Below are 16,649 nucleotides of genomic sequence, written 5' to 3'. Positions count from 1 at the left end.
TTTCCTTTAATGTCTTTAGTCACTAGTATCTCAGACTCTAAATACTATGTTTATTCCAAAGTTAAATGAGCCTATCCTGTAATCCCAGCGACTTAGTGGGCTAAGATGGGAGGATCACTTGAGCTCAGGAGTTTGAGACCACTTGAGCAACATAACAAAACCTTGTCTTTATTTTTAAAAAAAAAAAAGAAAAAAAGAAAAAGAAAAAATAAAGCCCATAGGATCTTTTTTTTTTTTTTTTTTTTTTTTTTTTTTTTTTTTTAATGTGATAAAACTTCTGTTTACCTTTGGCCAGCAAACTGATACATTGTTTTCTTATAGGCATTCACAGGAATACAACACTGTCTTAGCATTTTGGGGTCTATAAGTATGTGGAACTAGAGAAATAACAGATTTATGCCAGTTTTCTATTCATTTATTTAATGTTTTTATTGCTCTTATGTTGATCAATTTTTACCAAGGGAATGGAATTTGGCATTGCTGTATAAGAACACAGGCTTTGAGTTCGGACAAAACTGGATTTGTATCCTTGCACCACTCACCCATTTTTAATTTCTCTGAGCTCTTGATTTTTTTTTTTTTTTTTTTTTTGAGACAGAGTTTCGTTTTTGTTGCCCAGGCTGGTGTTTAATGGTGTGGTCTCGGCTCACTGCAGCCTCCACTTCGCGGGTGCAAACAATTCTCCTGCCTCAGCCTCCCAAGTAGCTAGGATTACAGGCACCCACTACCACACCCAGCTAATGTTTTGTATTTTTAGTACAGACAGGGTTTCACCATGTTGCCCAGGCTGCTCTTGAACTCCTGACCTCAGGTGATCCTCCCGCCTTGGCCTCTCAAAATGCTGGGATTACAGGCATGAGCCACCACGCCTGGCCTGAGCTCTTGATTTTTGTTTTAACTTTTAAACAAAATTAAACTGGACAATTAAACTGTAATCTTTTATGTGAAAAGTTGTTTTGTGTTAAAAAAAGAAAAAACTTTTTAAAACTGAGTTTTAATGGTTAGTAACAACCTACATACCAAATGAAATAGTTTTTCTAAGATTGTATTAACTTAGAGCTCTGCATTGTTCAACACAGATCACTAAATTGATTGGTGAAATTCTGTTTCTCCTTGATTTCCGCTGACATTGTATATCCATGGTTTTTCTTCTTCCCTTCTTCCTCTCTGCCTTTAGTGATTCTGTTTTGACACTGTCTCCTGATACTCCTGGGCCTTTCCTCTCTAGGGACTCCTCATCAGCCCTGTATCTTGTCTTGATCATCCCTTGCACTTGGCTTTTGTTCATTCTGTACTTCTGAGTAGAATGACTTTTTGTACTCATTTAAATCCTGTCTCTCTTTCAGGAATATATCTTCTTGAGGCCTTTCTCAGCCTCTCCAGTGAAATTGAATCTTTTTTCTGAACAGCTATAGATTAAATGAAAAAATGTGTGTGAATAAATTTTTTAAAAATAACGTTACATATTTTTATTCGGTCAGCATTCAATACACAAGACATTGTTGATATTAAGTCACCTTCATACAGAACTCACATAAAGCCACCTCACATGGTATTTATTTTTTAGAGATTTTTAAAAAATGTTTTATTGAGGTATACTTAATATACAATAAACTGCATGCTTAAATTATCTAATTTGTTAAGATTTGGCGTACATACACACATGAAACTATGCCCACAGTCTAACATCTTCAAAAGTTTCTTTATGTTCTTATGTAGTCCTCTCTCCCATTCCTCCCCATCACAGCTACCACTGACTCTGTCATTATAGACTAATTTTTGTTTTCTAGGATTCTCTATAAATTGATTCATACCATGTTTTTCTTATCCTAGCTTCTTTCATTCTGCATAATTATTTTGAGATTAATTCACGTTGTTGCATGCATCAATAGTTTCTTTTTATGGCTAAACAGCATCCTGTCATGTGAATGCACTTCAGTTTGTTCACTACCTGTCAATGTACATTTGGGATTTTTTCCAATTTTTGCCTATTACAAATAATGCTGCCATGAACATTTGTGTACACAACTTTGTGTGGACATAGGCTTCATTTTTCTTAGGAAACTACTTAGGAGTGAAATGGGTGGGATCATATACGGTAGCTATATGCTCTTTTCAAAAACCGTCAAATTGTATTCTAAATTTTACATTCCTACCAACAGAAAACGAGAGCGTTAGTTGCTGTACGTCCTTGCTAATACTTGATATAGTTAGGCTTTTTAATTTTAGACATTCTAAAGATGGGAAGTGGAAGTTCATTGTGGCTCTACTTGGCATAGTGTTTTAGCACAACTTGAAGGATAAAAGTTGAACATTTATCCTAGATGTTTTTGCCTTATTTCTTTAAACCTCCAAATTTGGAAAGTCTGAGTTCTGTTAGCAACTTTCTTCTTTGAAAATAAAAATACATTTAAAGTTTATGTCATGGTTTGCATGGCAGTTTAAACACACAGTGTACTCGTTGCCATTCAGGCACAGTATTTTACTGCTAACACTTAAAGGAATCAGAAGTAGTGACAATAAAAGCAGCATCATTTCTCTTAAATAAATACCCTTAGAAATACTTATAACCTGTTATGGCTTTTTGTTGTTGTTGTTTGTGCTCTCTTTATCCGTTCTAATTATTTAAGAAAAAGCAAAATAATATTTTTAAAAACTGGTTTGCAACAAAGTTGTTTCTCTGTAGAGAGAAACATTCATAATTATGAAGGACAGAAGAATTTGAACAAATATTTTTAAAGAACTTTTTAATCAGATTTTTACCTGCTAGATTACTTTTAAACAACAATAGCTATAACCTGAGATTTGAAACTTCATTACGCAAAAAAACAGGAGAAAATTGTACACCCAAGTGCTGTTTTATATCAAATGAGGATTGACAATAGTGTTTTTATGCATCTGTTCTGCCCACATAAGAAGCCAGCTTCATCATCTGGATGTTTCCTGGGGCTGAAACTTTTTATAAATATGAGAATTTCACTTTTTTTAAATGGCAAGCAGAATATGGTGTCCAGCTGTGGATTTGCTTATATATTGTGTTTGCATTTTTTCTTCCTGGGCTTGTTTTATACAGTATATGGCACTACATTGTCATACAGATTTCATGATTAATGCTTATTTATGAAATCTTGCATAAATATCTTAGGACTCAGTCAAACAATGTGCAAGTTAAACAGTTTTTCTCTGAATATTGGAATGACATATCCTTTGGGAATAGTAAGTTGGATATGTTCTTTATCTATAAAAAAAGTCTCATATGTAACATTTGCCTTTTACTATTTGATGTTATATCATTCTTTTTCAATTGTTTTGTGGGACAAGAAATCCAGTTTCAGATTTATTCCTGGGAAACACAGAGAAAATTTAGATGTGGAAATTATTTAGAAATAAGGATGGTAGCTATTTTGTATTACATTAAATAATTACATTTACTAGAATGCCTTTTTTTAAAAATTTTGATTCTGTCCTCTGGTCGAGAGGCATTTATATGTGTTCTATTATTCATATATTGAAATAAATCTACTGTTTGCTAATAAGCTGTGCTTACATTACTGTGGTTTTAATCCACGGGAATGCTAGGTTGATTATTAAATATCACCATGTGAGTGTGAAGCAAATTTCAAGTGGAAGTTAATAGTGATCAGTGATGCATTGGTAGAGTTTTGTTTATAAATTTTATTTCTCTGGAATAGTTAATTTTCTCATATTATTATTTTAGTGGTTTGAAACTGGAAGTTGATAGACTTGTTTTCTCTTCTTTTTTTCTTATGCTCTCAGGTCCAGCTTTTCTATGAACTAACTGATACCATGAATAAGGTCTGGAATAAGATTCAGAAGAGAGGCAATCTCAACCTATCTACAACCTCTCCAGAGACCATGGCAGGGCCTGTTCCTACTTCTCCAGTTAGAAGCAGTATAGGCACGGCTCCTCCAGATACCAGCACATGCAGCCCATCTGCTGACATTGGGACTACTACTGAGGTAAGTGTTTTTGAAAATCCTGTTACAAAATGAAGGTTAATATATAACACAGATTTCCAGATCATGGTTTAAAATGAAGATAACCTCACTACTGTGAAAACTGATAGATTCTGAAGGTTCAAGAGGAGCTGTGGCAGCAGTGACTGTATATTCCTTTCAGGTACAAGAATTTTTTTTTAAATCACTTTCAGCAGCTTCTGGGGTAGTTCAGAATAGTGCCGGCTCTGTGAAGTGGTGAAAACTGAGACACAGTAAAGGTATGTTTCCTCAGAAGTATGGAAATGTAGAAACTGAGTGAAAAAGAGACTCATGCTTCCCCTCTCCCTATCTCTGTTCCTCTACACCTTTTTTGAACCAGGTGACTATTATTATCTGGTCACCTGGTTTAGATTAGTGGTTTTCGACCCTGTCAGACCCAGTGCCCTCTCCTCTTCCTCCCAATTGTAAAAATTTTTCTTTTTCTTTTTAACATCCTAACCTAGCATGCCAGTACCTCTTTTGTATAAGAAATATTTTATAATGCCTCCTTTACCATCCTGAAGTGAAAATAAAAAACATAACCAGAAATGAAAATGAAAAATAATGTAACTTACATATACATATAATTTCAAAAATATATAATGTCTTAAACTGTAAAGCATACATAAAAGGAAAGTAATTAATATATAGTAATATGTACTTTAATATGTAAATGCCTGGGCATGACTATATTAGAAGACATAATGGAATAGTCACGTGCAATTACTGTAATTATGATGGCTGTAAATAGACTTGTACAGGTCTATATTTAACACCACAAGTGGTATTGCTGTTGGTGACATGATTTTCTAAACTAGTGAGAAACTCTTGGTAAAGTTTCAAACAAAACATAGTTCAATCTTTCATTATAGTAGTTAAATTTTGGAATATCTAATGTATATTAAAATCATGCAAAAATGAAGAAAAATATGTTTAGATTTAAAACACTTTATAAACAGGGTTTTCACCTATATGAATATATATGAGACAGCCTTCATTTTTCAGGACTGCCCTGTTCTACACAGGATCTCTTGAACCCCTAACTCCTAACCCTTAAATGCCAATAATGATACACAAACATTGAGTCAACCAAAAATACCCCCATTCATTTCCAAAACATTGCTTAGAGGACAGAACTTTCTCCAACGAGAACTACTGTTCTATAGTAGATGGAGGTAGAAGTTAATGTTTTTTTGTTTCTGCATAAAGACACCATTTCCTCTGGAAATAAAGCTATTGGCAAAATACAGAATGCGATAAGAATCAAGTAAAGGGGATGTTAATTTCTTTCATCTTACAAATCAGTAAAAACAAACAAATTCAGTTTAAAGGGCAAATTTCAGCTGCTGTAAGGCATTTAACACTTTAGAGTACATCTATTTAACCCCCTGTACAAGCAACTTTGCTATCTTGCCCATTCCAAATCTTAAGAATCACAGTAACCCAGGTGATAAGATTATTCTTTCTCTTTTTTCTTTTTTCTTCCCAAATGAGGAAGAGATAGGAAGTCTAGAAATGAGCCCATATCGAGTTAATGGGACATATCCTTTCTAGAGTAAAAGCAATGAATTCTTTCTTGAAGATTTCCAATGTTATTAGCATACAAAATCTTTTAGAATTCCTTCAGTAAAAAAGCTATTGAATACAGCAGTTTCCAAACTTATTTAACCAAAAGCTCATCTTTCTCAGTTTGCCTATTAATGCTTTACAAAATACGTTTTGTGAAATCCTTTGGTAGAGTAATCAAAGTTTAAGGTAATCAGTTGCTAGACAAAGATAGTACAAATGAAGCTGATAAATACAGTTAAATCTTAGAGACATTTTAGTGGCTGAAAGGAGAATGTTCCATTAAACAGTTGTTTTCTAAGTACTGTGTTTACAGGAATGTCTAGAGGAACATGACATCCATTTTGGAGTGCTCACTCAACTCTTTTGGAAATGTGTTTTTTTGAAAGAAGCATTTAAAAGATATTTCAAGTCCAGGAAAGACAGGGCTCACGTGAAATGGTGACAGCTTTTGGTCATACATCTAGAGACTGCCATTCATACAAGGTATAGTTTGAATCATACACTCTAGGATTCTACAGTGTAGAAACAATGCAAAAGGACATGGTGACCCTGATGTGAGATGTAATAAAAATAAACACGCCTTACATTTATAGAGGAAGGATTAATAAATTCATTCTAAGAGGTCTGTGGCTATTTTGTAGAGAAAATAACACTTGAGATGGTTAAAAATGAGTAAGACATGAGTAACAATTTTGTTTTAGTAGATGTATAATAATACATACTAGAAGAATAGTATCTTCACCAGCCAAAGTGAAGAAGTTAAGGGGAAAATTTTGCTAAATTGCTTATAAAAAAGTAAATTCTGATTTTAATAATACCCTTATATGACTGAAATTAATTTCAAATTAGAAAGTTGAGGATTTTTTTCTGATTGGGTTATAAGGCAAGTAATGAAAATGCTTGTAGTAGATTTGTTAGTTTTGTACTATCTATAGATTTAATCTGATCTGTATCAGATTTGAAAGATCTGATAATGATAAAATTTTAATGCAAAAGATTCATAAATTAATATTCAAAAAAGACCATGTAAAGCAGCTCATAGAAATGGATTTCTGGGGGAAGGTGGATGGGAAAGTGGCACATGTTTTCAAAATGCACCCTCTTCTCTTATTTATATAGTGTGGTCCAGAAGAAAGGTGATTACTACTAGTCCAATATCAATTTGAAATCCACTTGGGAAGGTTGTTTGCTGAGAAGTACCTTAAAATAATTTAGCTGATTTGTTTTTCATAAAGGGCAGGACGATTTTTATGAAGATGGTTATTCACTATTATGAAGATGGTTATTCACTCTTCGCTACTGAATGAAAACAATGACTATATTTTCTTATGTTATCATTTATTGGCTAATTTTGAAAGAGGTCAATTTAAACCCAGATGCACACATAGTTAATCTTAATCTACCTATAAATATTTTTTGAGAGCAAGAATAGAAATTAAACATGAAATATTCAATTGACAGACACCTCCTTATAGGTTGCAAGGTAAAGTTAGATCAATGCCTTAAAATTGATCATCATATCATAACCATTTGGGTGACAGAGTAAGACTCTGTCCTGTCTCAAAAAAAAAAAAACAAAACAAAACTAGAGATAATGCTTGTAAAGTACTTAGTTTAGTGAATAGTCCAAAAGGGAAAGCTAATACAAATCTCCTTCATAAGATTTTTGCATTAGGCCGTGAGTATAGGCAAATTTCTATATACACGGTACCATTTAAACATTTTCAATTTAGTGAGTCTTCATTTTATGTTTCCAGCTCTTGTGAAGTCACGAACAACACTAGGATTTACTCACAACAGAGCAGGCAAGTTGTCAGTCCGCAATATGCTTTGTGTAACTCGTTAACAGATTTTTGAAACCCTATTAGGGTTAGCTAATTTTGTCATTTCAATTTAACTTTTAATTTTCTCCTTAGCCCTGGGCAGAAGAAGATTCTGCCACACTAATCAAATGCTGTACCATAGTAGCCCTATGCTGTTATTTGTTATATCATTTTGTTATAACGAAGGAGGAAGGAGCTATAATTATAAAATTATTTCAGTGTAACCATGTTATTTAAATTCACTAACACCATATTAATAAGGCAATAAAAATATTAAGAACGTATTTATGAAAGAGGAATTACAACTCAGAGCTTGCTAACCAGTGCGCTGAAATACCATGAGATGTGTCACAGCTATGCTGAGACATGGATTACCTTGGCCTTTAGAGTCTTTGGGTGGGTCCAGGGTGAATGAAGCTTTCAATGCCGTGGAGATTTTTCTGCTTACCACAGATACAAATAACATTTCCTACATATGCAATTATATGAAGAAGGTTGGGAAGTACTGCTATAACTTTCCACAACAGATATATTCTATATTTAAATCCATATACAGATAGTTCTGTTGTTGACATGATAGTGTGGCTAATAGAAAATATTCTTACAATCAAAAGATTATCAGGACAATGGTTACCAGGAGGAGAGAAGGACTTCTAGAGCTTTCCAGGAATGCTATGTTCAAAGAAGCATAAAGTCTTTTGAATAGATTAAAACAAACAAACAAAAAAGTATATATATAGTCTCCCCTTCATATTGTTCATTCTTTTATTTCTTAACATTTAAAAATAATTCCTTTATAGTCTTTTTAGATTTTCTTAACTCCATTTATTGGAGATGCCAAGTTTTTGTTAGTTATATCTGCTGACTCTCCCTTTTTCTGGTTCATTTTCTCATGTGGTTTGTAATATCTTATTGTGAACTCATCTTCAACAGTTTAATTTTTCTGTGTGATTCCTATGTGCCCTTTGTTGTAGAATTGTCCCTACAGAGCATTTTGACATTTGCTTTTGCCAGGGTTCTAGAGATTTCAGGGAACCCTCAGCAGTTTTTAGGTTCTTTATCAACAAGGGTTTGTCTTATCTAAGTAGTACACATGACATCCCACACAAGCAAATAATAGCAATTAGTTTCTCATAATTTATTTTTTATTTTATTTATTTATTTTTTTGAGACAGAGTTTCACTCTTGTTGTCCAGGCTGGAGTGCAGTGGTGTGATCTCGGCTCAGTGCAACCTCTGCCTTCCGGTTTCAAGCCTCAGCCTCGTGAGTAGCTGGGATTACAGGCGCCTGCCACCACGCCCGGCTGATTTTTGTATTTTTACTAGAGATGGAGTTTCACCATGTTGGCCAGGCTGATCTGGAACTCCAGACCTCAGGTGTTCGGCCTCCCAAAGTGCTGGGATTATAGGTGTGAGCCATCCTGCTCAGCCATGAATGACTTTATCATGCCCCTACTTTCACCTCTCCTCTGTCCTAGGAATCTGAAAAACATTCATGGCATTTCTTAGCCTGCTGAAGCCTAGTGTCTAGTGTATCTTTTGCTTAAAAAGCAGCTCTGTTTCCTTCCAGGCTTTATGCAAAGAACTCCCCAGTTCAGGCTCTAGACCACGTCTGCAGTCCCTGAATGAGTGTTAAAACACCATTGCTCAACCCCTCCACCCTTATCTGAGTTTGACACTTCTATATACCACCAAGGACTGTTTCCACTTGTTACCCTGACTTTGTGTTGCCTCTTCATTTCTGACACCATAGTGTTTGTCTTTATTTCAAGTTTTGCTATCGTATTAGAAAAAGATGGTAGTCTGAAATTGGACAGTTTAAGAGAATTTAGTAAAAGGACAAAGATGTTAACTGGGAAGGGAAATCTCAGTTAACAGGAGATGATTGAGTACCCTGGAGCAGTTGTTGACACCAGTGGGCTTAAAGGGCAGGAAAGAGAGTTTATCAGAACAGGGAATAAATACCCAGACTTCATTCTCCACTTCTGTCTCCACTGTTTCTCATTGACTGAAACCAAGAAAAAAACAAAAACAAAAACAAACAGAGGACCAGGAAATCCATTCGTATTGTTCATATAGATTAACTTCCCAAGCACACAGGGTAGTGAAGCGTAGAGAGTAGATCTAGAGGGCCAAAGAAAAGATATGTAGCACTTTTCGGTATTAAATTCACCTGACATTTTATCCAGAATATCTGTGCTGTGGTAGTACAAATGGTAAATGTTCATTTCAGCTTAGTCTCCATATTGCTGGTGTTAAAATTTCTTATTAAGAACTAGTCTTTTTATTTATTTATTTTTTTGAGACGGAGTCTCGCTCTGTCGCCCAGGCTGGAGTGCAGTGGCCGGATCTCAGCTCACTGCAAGCTCCGCCTCCCGGGTTTACGCCATTCTCCCGCCTCAGCCTCCCGAGTAGCTGGGACTACAGGTGCCCGCCACCTCGCCCGGCTAGTTTTTTGTATTTTTTTAATAGAGGCGGGGTTTCACCATATTAGCCAGGATGGTCTCAATCTCCTGACCTCGGGATCCGCCCGTCTCGGCCTCCCAAAGTGCTGGGATTACAGGCTTGAGCCACCAAGCCCGGCCTAAGAACTAGTCTTTTTAATCTCACTCTCCTTGTACATATTAACTTCTCAATACTATCAGTTAACTTATTTGGTGATTTTTTAAAATTGTGGTAAAACATGCACATGGTAAAATTTACCATTTTAACCATTTTAAAATGTACAATTTAGTGGCATTAGGTACGTTCACAGTGCGTAGCATAACCACTATCTATTTCTAGAACTTTTTCATCATCCTAGATAGAATCTCTATCCCCATCGAACAACTCCATCTTCTCCTCTCCCTCCATCCCTGGTAACCTCTATTCTACTTTCTGTCTCTATAGATTTGCCTATTCTAGGTACTTTATATAAGAGGAATCGTATGGTATTTGTACTTTTGTATCTAGCTTATTCTACTTCGTGTAATATATTTAAGGCTCATTCCTTTCCTTGTGTGTATCAGAATTCCATTCCTTTTTATGGCTGAGTAATATTTCATTGTATGCATGTAACACATTAAATTTATCTGTTTCTTTGTTGCGGGAAATCTGGGTTGTTTCTACGTTTTTGGCTGTTGTGGATAATGCTGCTTTGAGCATTGGTGCACAGGGGTTGATTAATTTTTAATGAAATAGTTTTCCCTTGAAGAAATTGTATGCATGTTATATGACTTGCACTTGAAAAAGCATTTTAAAACTCATAGAGTACCAGAAATTGTATTTAATTTTTTAACTGTTGAATATGTTGATAACTGATGTATTTGGTTTAAAATGTAGAGGGAGGGGATAGAAAGTAAATCGAAATGTTTTTAAACATGTTTTATTCGGTACTTATTTTCTGATTTAGAAGAGCACATTTCTGCCATCTTAATATTGTTTGCTTAGTACTAGCCTGAATGGTCTAGAATTTTAGTAGCACTTAATATTATCTCTTACTGTGTTAAAGCGTATTTCAAAATTTTGGCAGAAAATATGGGTCCCAGAGGGGAAAAAAGGGAAAAATTGAGTAGTATGTTTAGTTTCTATAGTAACCCTTCAAACCAAAAAAGAATGTTAGTAATTGATTTTCTCTAAGGTGTATGTTTTTTTTTTTCTCCTGGGGAAAACTAGCTAAACTGTCTGCTCCTTTCCTACTCTTTGTTGTTATGAACTCTCTCTTTTTTCCTTTTCTCAGCCCTAAGAATTGGCTTCCTCTGACTTTGATGTAGTAGTTTTGTGGAACTTGACAAGTGAGCAAAGATCTTTGTCTTAATTCTGTCAACTTATAGTTGTATTTTCATAAAAGATTGTCAGACAGATCCTTTAGACCAGCATTTTTATTTTATATATAGAAAATTGAAACACAGTGAATTAAAATTAGCGTTACTATGTAGGGACTGGGCTGACTCATATTAGCTTGATTCTAAGTTAGTGGAACCTCTGGAACAGACTTTGTAAATTTGTTTAAGTTCTTTGTAGCTTCTAGATATAAGCCCTTTGTCAGATGGATAGATTGCAAAAATTTTCTCCCATTCTGTAGGTTGACTGTTCACTCTGATGATAGTTTCTTTTGTGTAGAAGATCATTAGTTTAATTAGATCCCATTTGTCTATTCTGGCTTTTATTGCTATTGCTTTTGGTGTTTTAGTCATGAAGTCTTTGCCCATGCCTATGTCTTGAATGGTGTTGCCCAGGTTTTCCTCTAGGATTTTTATGGTTTTAGGTCTTACATTTAAGTCTTTAATCCATCTTGAGTTAACTTCCATATAAGGTGCAAGGAAGGGATCCAGTTTCAGCTTTCTACATATGGCTAGCCAGTTTTCCCAACACCATTTGTTAAATAGGGAATGCTTTCCCCATTGCTTGTTTTTGTCAAGTTTGTCAAAGATCAGATTGTTGTAGATGTGTAATGTTATTTCTGAGACCTCTGTTCTGTTCCATTGGTCTATATCTCTGTTTTGATACCAGTACCGTGCTGTTTTGGTTGCTGTAGACTTGTAGTATAGTTTGAAGTCAGATAGCGTGATGCCACCTCCTTTGTTTTTTGTTTTGTTTTGTTTTTCTTTTTTCTGCATATGATTGTCTTGGCTCTGTGGGGTCTTTTTTGGTTCCATGTGAACTTTAAATTAGTTTTTTCCAATTCTGTGAAGAAAGTAATTGGTAGCTTGATGGGGATGGCATTGAATCTATAAATTACTTTGGACAGTATGGCCATTTTCACAATATTGATTCTTCCTGTCCATGAATATGGAACATTTTTCCATTTGTTTGTGTCTTCTTTTATTTTGTTGAGCAGTGGTTTATAGTTCTCCTTGAAGAGGTCCTTCACATCCCTTGTAAGTTAGATTCCTAGGTATTTTATTCTCTTTGAAGCAATTGTGAATGGGAATTCACTCATGATTTGGCTTTCTGTCTGTTATTGGTGTATAAGAATAATGATGATTTTTGCACATTGATTTTGTGTCCTGAGACTTTGCTGAAGTTGATTATCAGCTTAAGGAGATTTTGGGCTCAGATGATGGGGTTTTCTAAATATACAATCATGTCATCTGCAAACAGGGACACTTTGACTTCCTCTTTTCCTAATTGAATATGCTTTATATTTTTTCTCTTGCCTGATTGCCCTGGCCAGAACTTCCAACACTATATTGAATAGGAGTGTTGAGAGAGGACATCCTTGTCTTGTGCTGGTTTTAAAAGGGAATGCTTCCAGTTTTTGACTATTCGATATGATATTGTCTGTGGTTTTCTCATAAATAGCTTGTATTTTGAGTTAGCTTCCATCAATACCTAGTTTATTGAGTGTTTTTAGCATGAAGCACTGTTGAATTTTGTCAAAGGCCTTTTCTGCATCTATTGAGATAATCATGTGGTTTTTGTCATTGGTTCTGTTTATGTGATGGAACACGTTTATTGATTTGCATATGTTGAACCAGCCTTGCATCCCAGGGATGAAGCCCACTTAATCATGGTGGATAAGCTTTTGATGTGCTGCTGGATTCGGCTTGCCAGTATTTTATTGAGGATTTTCGCATCCATGTTCATCAAGGATATTGGTCTAAAATTCTCTTTTTTTGTTGTGTCTCTGCCAGGCTTTGGTATCAGGATGATGTTGGCCTCATAAAATGAGTTAGGGAGGATTCTCTCTTTCTGTATTGATTGGAATAGTTTCAGAAGGGATGGTACCAGCTCCTTTTTGTACCTCTGGTAGAATTCAGCTGTGAATCTCTCTGGCCCTGGACTTTTTGTGGTTGGTAGGCTATTAATTATTGCCTCAGTTTCAGAGCCTGTTACTGGTCTACTCAGAGATTCAACTTCATCCTGGTTTAGTCTTGGGGTGGTGTATATGTCCAGGAATTTATCCATTCCTTCTAGATTTTCTAGTTTATTTGCATAGAGGTGTTTATGGTATTCTTTGATGGTAGTTTGTATTTCTCTGGGATCGGTGATGATAGCCCCTTTATCATTTTTTATTGCATCTATTTGATTCTTCTCTCTTTTCTTCTTTATTATTCTTGCTAGCAGTCTATCTATTTTGTTGATCTTTTCAAAAAACCAACTCCTGGATTCATTGATTTTTTTGAAGGGTTTTTTGTATCTCTGTCTCCTTCAGTTCTGCTCTGATCTTAGTTATTTCATGTCTTCTGCTAGGTTTTGAATGTGTTTGCTCTTGCTTCTCTAGTTCTTTTAACTTTGTTGTTAGGTTGTCAATTTTAGATCATCGCTGCTTTCTCTTGTGGGCATTTAGTGCTATAAATTTCCCTCTACCCACTGCTTTAAATGTGTCCCAGAGATTCTGGTATGTTGTGTCTTTGTTCTCTTTGGTTTCAAAGAACATCTTTATTTCTGCCTTCATTTCGTTATGTAAAGTAGTCATTCAGGAGAAGGTTGTTCAGTTTCCATGTAGTTGTGCTGTTTTTGGGAAGTCTCTTAGTCCTGAGTTCTAATTTGATTGCACTGTGGTCTGAGAGACAGTTTGTTGTGATGTCTGTTCTTTTACATTTGCTAAGGTGTGTTTTACTCTCAATTATGTGGTAAATTTTGGAATAAGTTTGATGTGGTGCTGAGAAGAATGTATATTCTGTTGATTTGGGGTGGAGAATTCTGTAGATGTCTATTAGGTCTGCTTGGTGAAGAGCTGAGTTCAAGTCCTGGATCTTCTTGTTAACCTTCTGTCTCATTGATCTGTCTAATATTGACAGTGGGGGTTAAAGTCCCCTATTACTATTGTGTGGGAGTCTAAGTCTCTTTGTAGGTCTCTAGGATTTGCTTTATGAATCTGGGTGCTCCTTTATTGGGTGTATATATATTCAGGATAGTTAGCTCTTCTTGTTGAATTGATCCCTTTACCATTATGTAATGGCCTTCTTTGTCTCTTTTGATCTTTGTTGGTTTGAAGTCTGTTTTATCAGAGACTAGGATTGCAACCCCTGGTTTTTTTGCTTTCCATTTGCTTGGTAGATCTTCCTCTATCTCTTTATTTTGAGCCTATGTGTGTCTCTGCATGCAAGTTGGGTCTCCTGAATACAGCACGCTGATGGGTCTTGGCTCTTTATCCAGTTGCTAGTCTGTGTCTTTTAATTGGAGCATTTAGCCCATTTACATTTAAGGTTCGTATTGTTGTGTGTGAATTCCATCCTGTCATTATGATGTTGCCTGATTATTTTGCCCGTGAATTGATGCAATTTCTTCATAGCGTCAATGCTTTTTACAATTTGGCATGTTTTTGCAGTGGCTGCTACAGGTTGTTCCTTTCCATGTTTAGTGCTTCCTTCAGGAGCTCTTGTAAGGCAGGCCTGGTGGTGGCAAAATCTCTCATTGTTTGCTTGTTTGTAAAGGATTTTATTTTTCCTTCACTTATGAAGCTTATTTTGGCTGTATATAAAATTCTGGGTTGTAAATTGTTTTCTTTAAGAATGTTGAATATTGGCTCCCACTGTCTTCTGGCTTGTAGGGTTTCTGCAGAGGGATCCACTGTTAGTCTGATGGGCTTCCCTTTGTGCGTAACCCGACCTTTCTCTCTGACTGCCCTTAACATTTTTTCATTCGTTTCAACCTTGGTGAATCTGACAGTTATGTGTCTTGGGGTTGCTCTTCTCTAGGAGTATCTTTGTAGTGGTCTCTGTATTTCCTGAATTTGAATGTTGGCCTGCTTTGCTATGTTGGGGAAGTTCTCCTGGATAATATGCTGAAGAGTTTTTTCTAACTCGGTTCCATTTTCCCTGTTACTTTCAGGTTCACCAATCAAACGTAGATTTGGTCTTTTCACATAGTCCTATATTTCTTGGAGGCTTTGTTTGTTTCTTTTCACTGCTTTTTCTCTTATCTTGTCTTCTTACTTCATTTCATTAATTTGATCTTCAGTCACTGATATCCTTTCTTCCACTTGATTGAATCGACTATTGAAGCTTGTGCATGTGTCATGTAGTTCTTGTGCCATGGTTTTCAGCCCCATCAGGTCATTTAAGGTCTTGTCTACATTGTTTATTTCAGTTAGCCATTCATCTAACCTTTTTTCAAGGTTTTCAGCTTCCTTGCAATGGGTTCCAACATGCTCCTTTTGCTTAGGGAAGCTTGTTATTACCAGCCTTCTGAAGCTTACTTCTGTCAAGTCATCAAAGTCATTCTCCATCCAGTTTTGTTCCATTGCTGGCAAGGAGCTGCAATCCTTGGAGAAGAAGAGGTGCTCTGGTTTTTGGAATTTTCAGCTTTTCTGCTCTGGTTTCTCCCCATCTTTGCGGTTTTATCTACCTTTGGTCTTTGATGTTGGTGACCTACAGATGGGGTTTTGGTGTGGATGTCCTTTTTGTTTTCGTTGATGCTATTCCTTTCTGTTTGTTAGTTTTCCTTCTAACAGTCAGGCTCCTCAGCTGCAGATCTGTTGGAGTTTACTGGAGTTCCACTCCAGACCCTGTTTGCCTGGGTATCAACAGCAAATATTGCAGAACAGCAATTATTGCTGCCTGATTCTTCCTCTGGAAGCTTCGTCCCAGAGGGGCACCTGCCTATATGAGGTGTCAGTTGGCCCCTACTGGGAGGTTTCTGTCAGTCAGGCTACATGGGCATCAGGGACCCACTTAAAGAGGCAGTCTATCCCTTCTCAGAGCTTGAGTGACATGCTGAGAGAACCACTGCTCTCTTTAGAGCTGTCAGATAGGGACGTTTAAGCCTGCAGAAGTTGTCTACTGTATTTTATTCAGGTGTGCCCTGCCCACAGAGGTGGAGTCTAGGGAGGCAGTAGGCCTTGCTGAGTTGCAGTGGGTTCTGCCCAGTTCGAGCTTCTGAGCCACTTTGTTTACTTTCTGAAGCCTCAGCAGTGGCGGACACCCCTCTCCCCACCAGGGTCCTGCCTTGCAGGTCGATCTCAGACTGCTGCGCTAGCAGTGAGCAAGGCTCCCTGGGAGTGGGACCTGGGGAGCCAGGCACGGCGTGAAATCCCCTGGTCTGCCAATTGCTAAGACTGTGGGAGAAGCGTAGTATTTAGGCGAGCATGTACCCTTCCTCCAGGTACAGTCTGTCATTGCTTCCTTTGGCTAGAAAAGGGAAATCTCCTGATCCCTTGTGCTTCCCAGGTGAGGAGACGCCCCACCCTGCTTTGGCTCACCCTCCGTGGGCTGCACCCACTCTCCAACCAGTCCCAATGAGAAGAACCAGGTACCTCAGTTGGAAATGCAGAAATCACCCGTCTTCTGTGTCAATCTCACTGGGAGCTGTAAACTAGAGCTGTTCCTATTTG

The 16,649-nt window shown here is 36.6% G+C and overlaps 1 protein-coding gene across 9 annotated transcripts in view; it reads left to right on the top strand.

Moving 5' to 3' along the window:
* The window catches only part of VPS13B (vacuolar protein sorting 13 homolog B), an 859,202-nt gene that overhangs the window by 459,257 nt on the left and 383,296 nt on the right, over positions 1-16,649 (top strand). For all 9 annotated transcript variants that reach the window (XR_007728201.1, XM_050801187.1, XM_050801183.1 and 6 more), the window contains one exon: positions 3,778-3,981. Coding sequence is in view for 8 of the 9 variants with exons in the window: in XM_050801187.1 (XP_050657144.1) it covers positions 3,778-3,981 (204 nt within the window). In the remaining variant the exon portion in view is untranslated. The remainder of the gene's footprint in view (positions 1-3,777; positions 3,982-16,649) is intronic.

Source organism: Macaca thibetana, chromosome 8 (assembly GCF_024542745.1).
Source record: "Macaca thibetana thibetana isolate TM-01 chromosome 8, ASM2454274v1, whole genome shotgun sequence".
Lineage (NCBI taxonomy): Eukaryota > Metazoa > Chordata > Mammalia > Primates > Cercopithecidae > Macaca > Macaca thibetana.
Note: the sequence above shows the minus strand (reverse complement) of the source record. Positions and strands in the feature narration are given on the sequence as shown.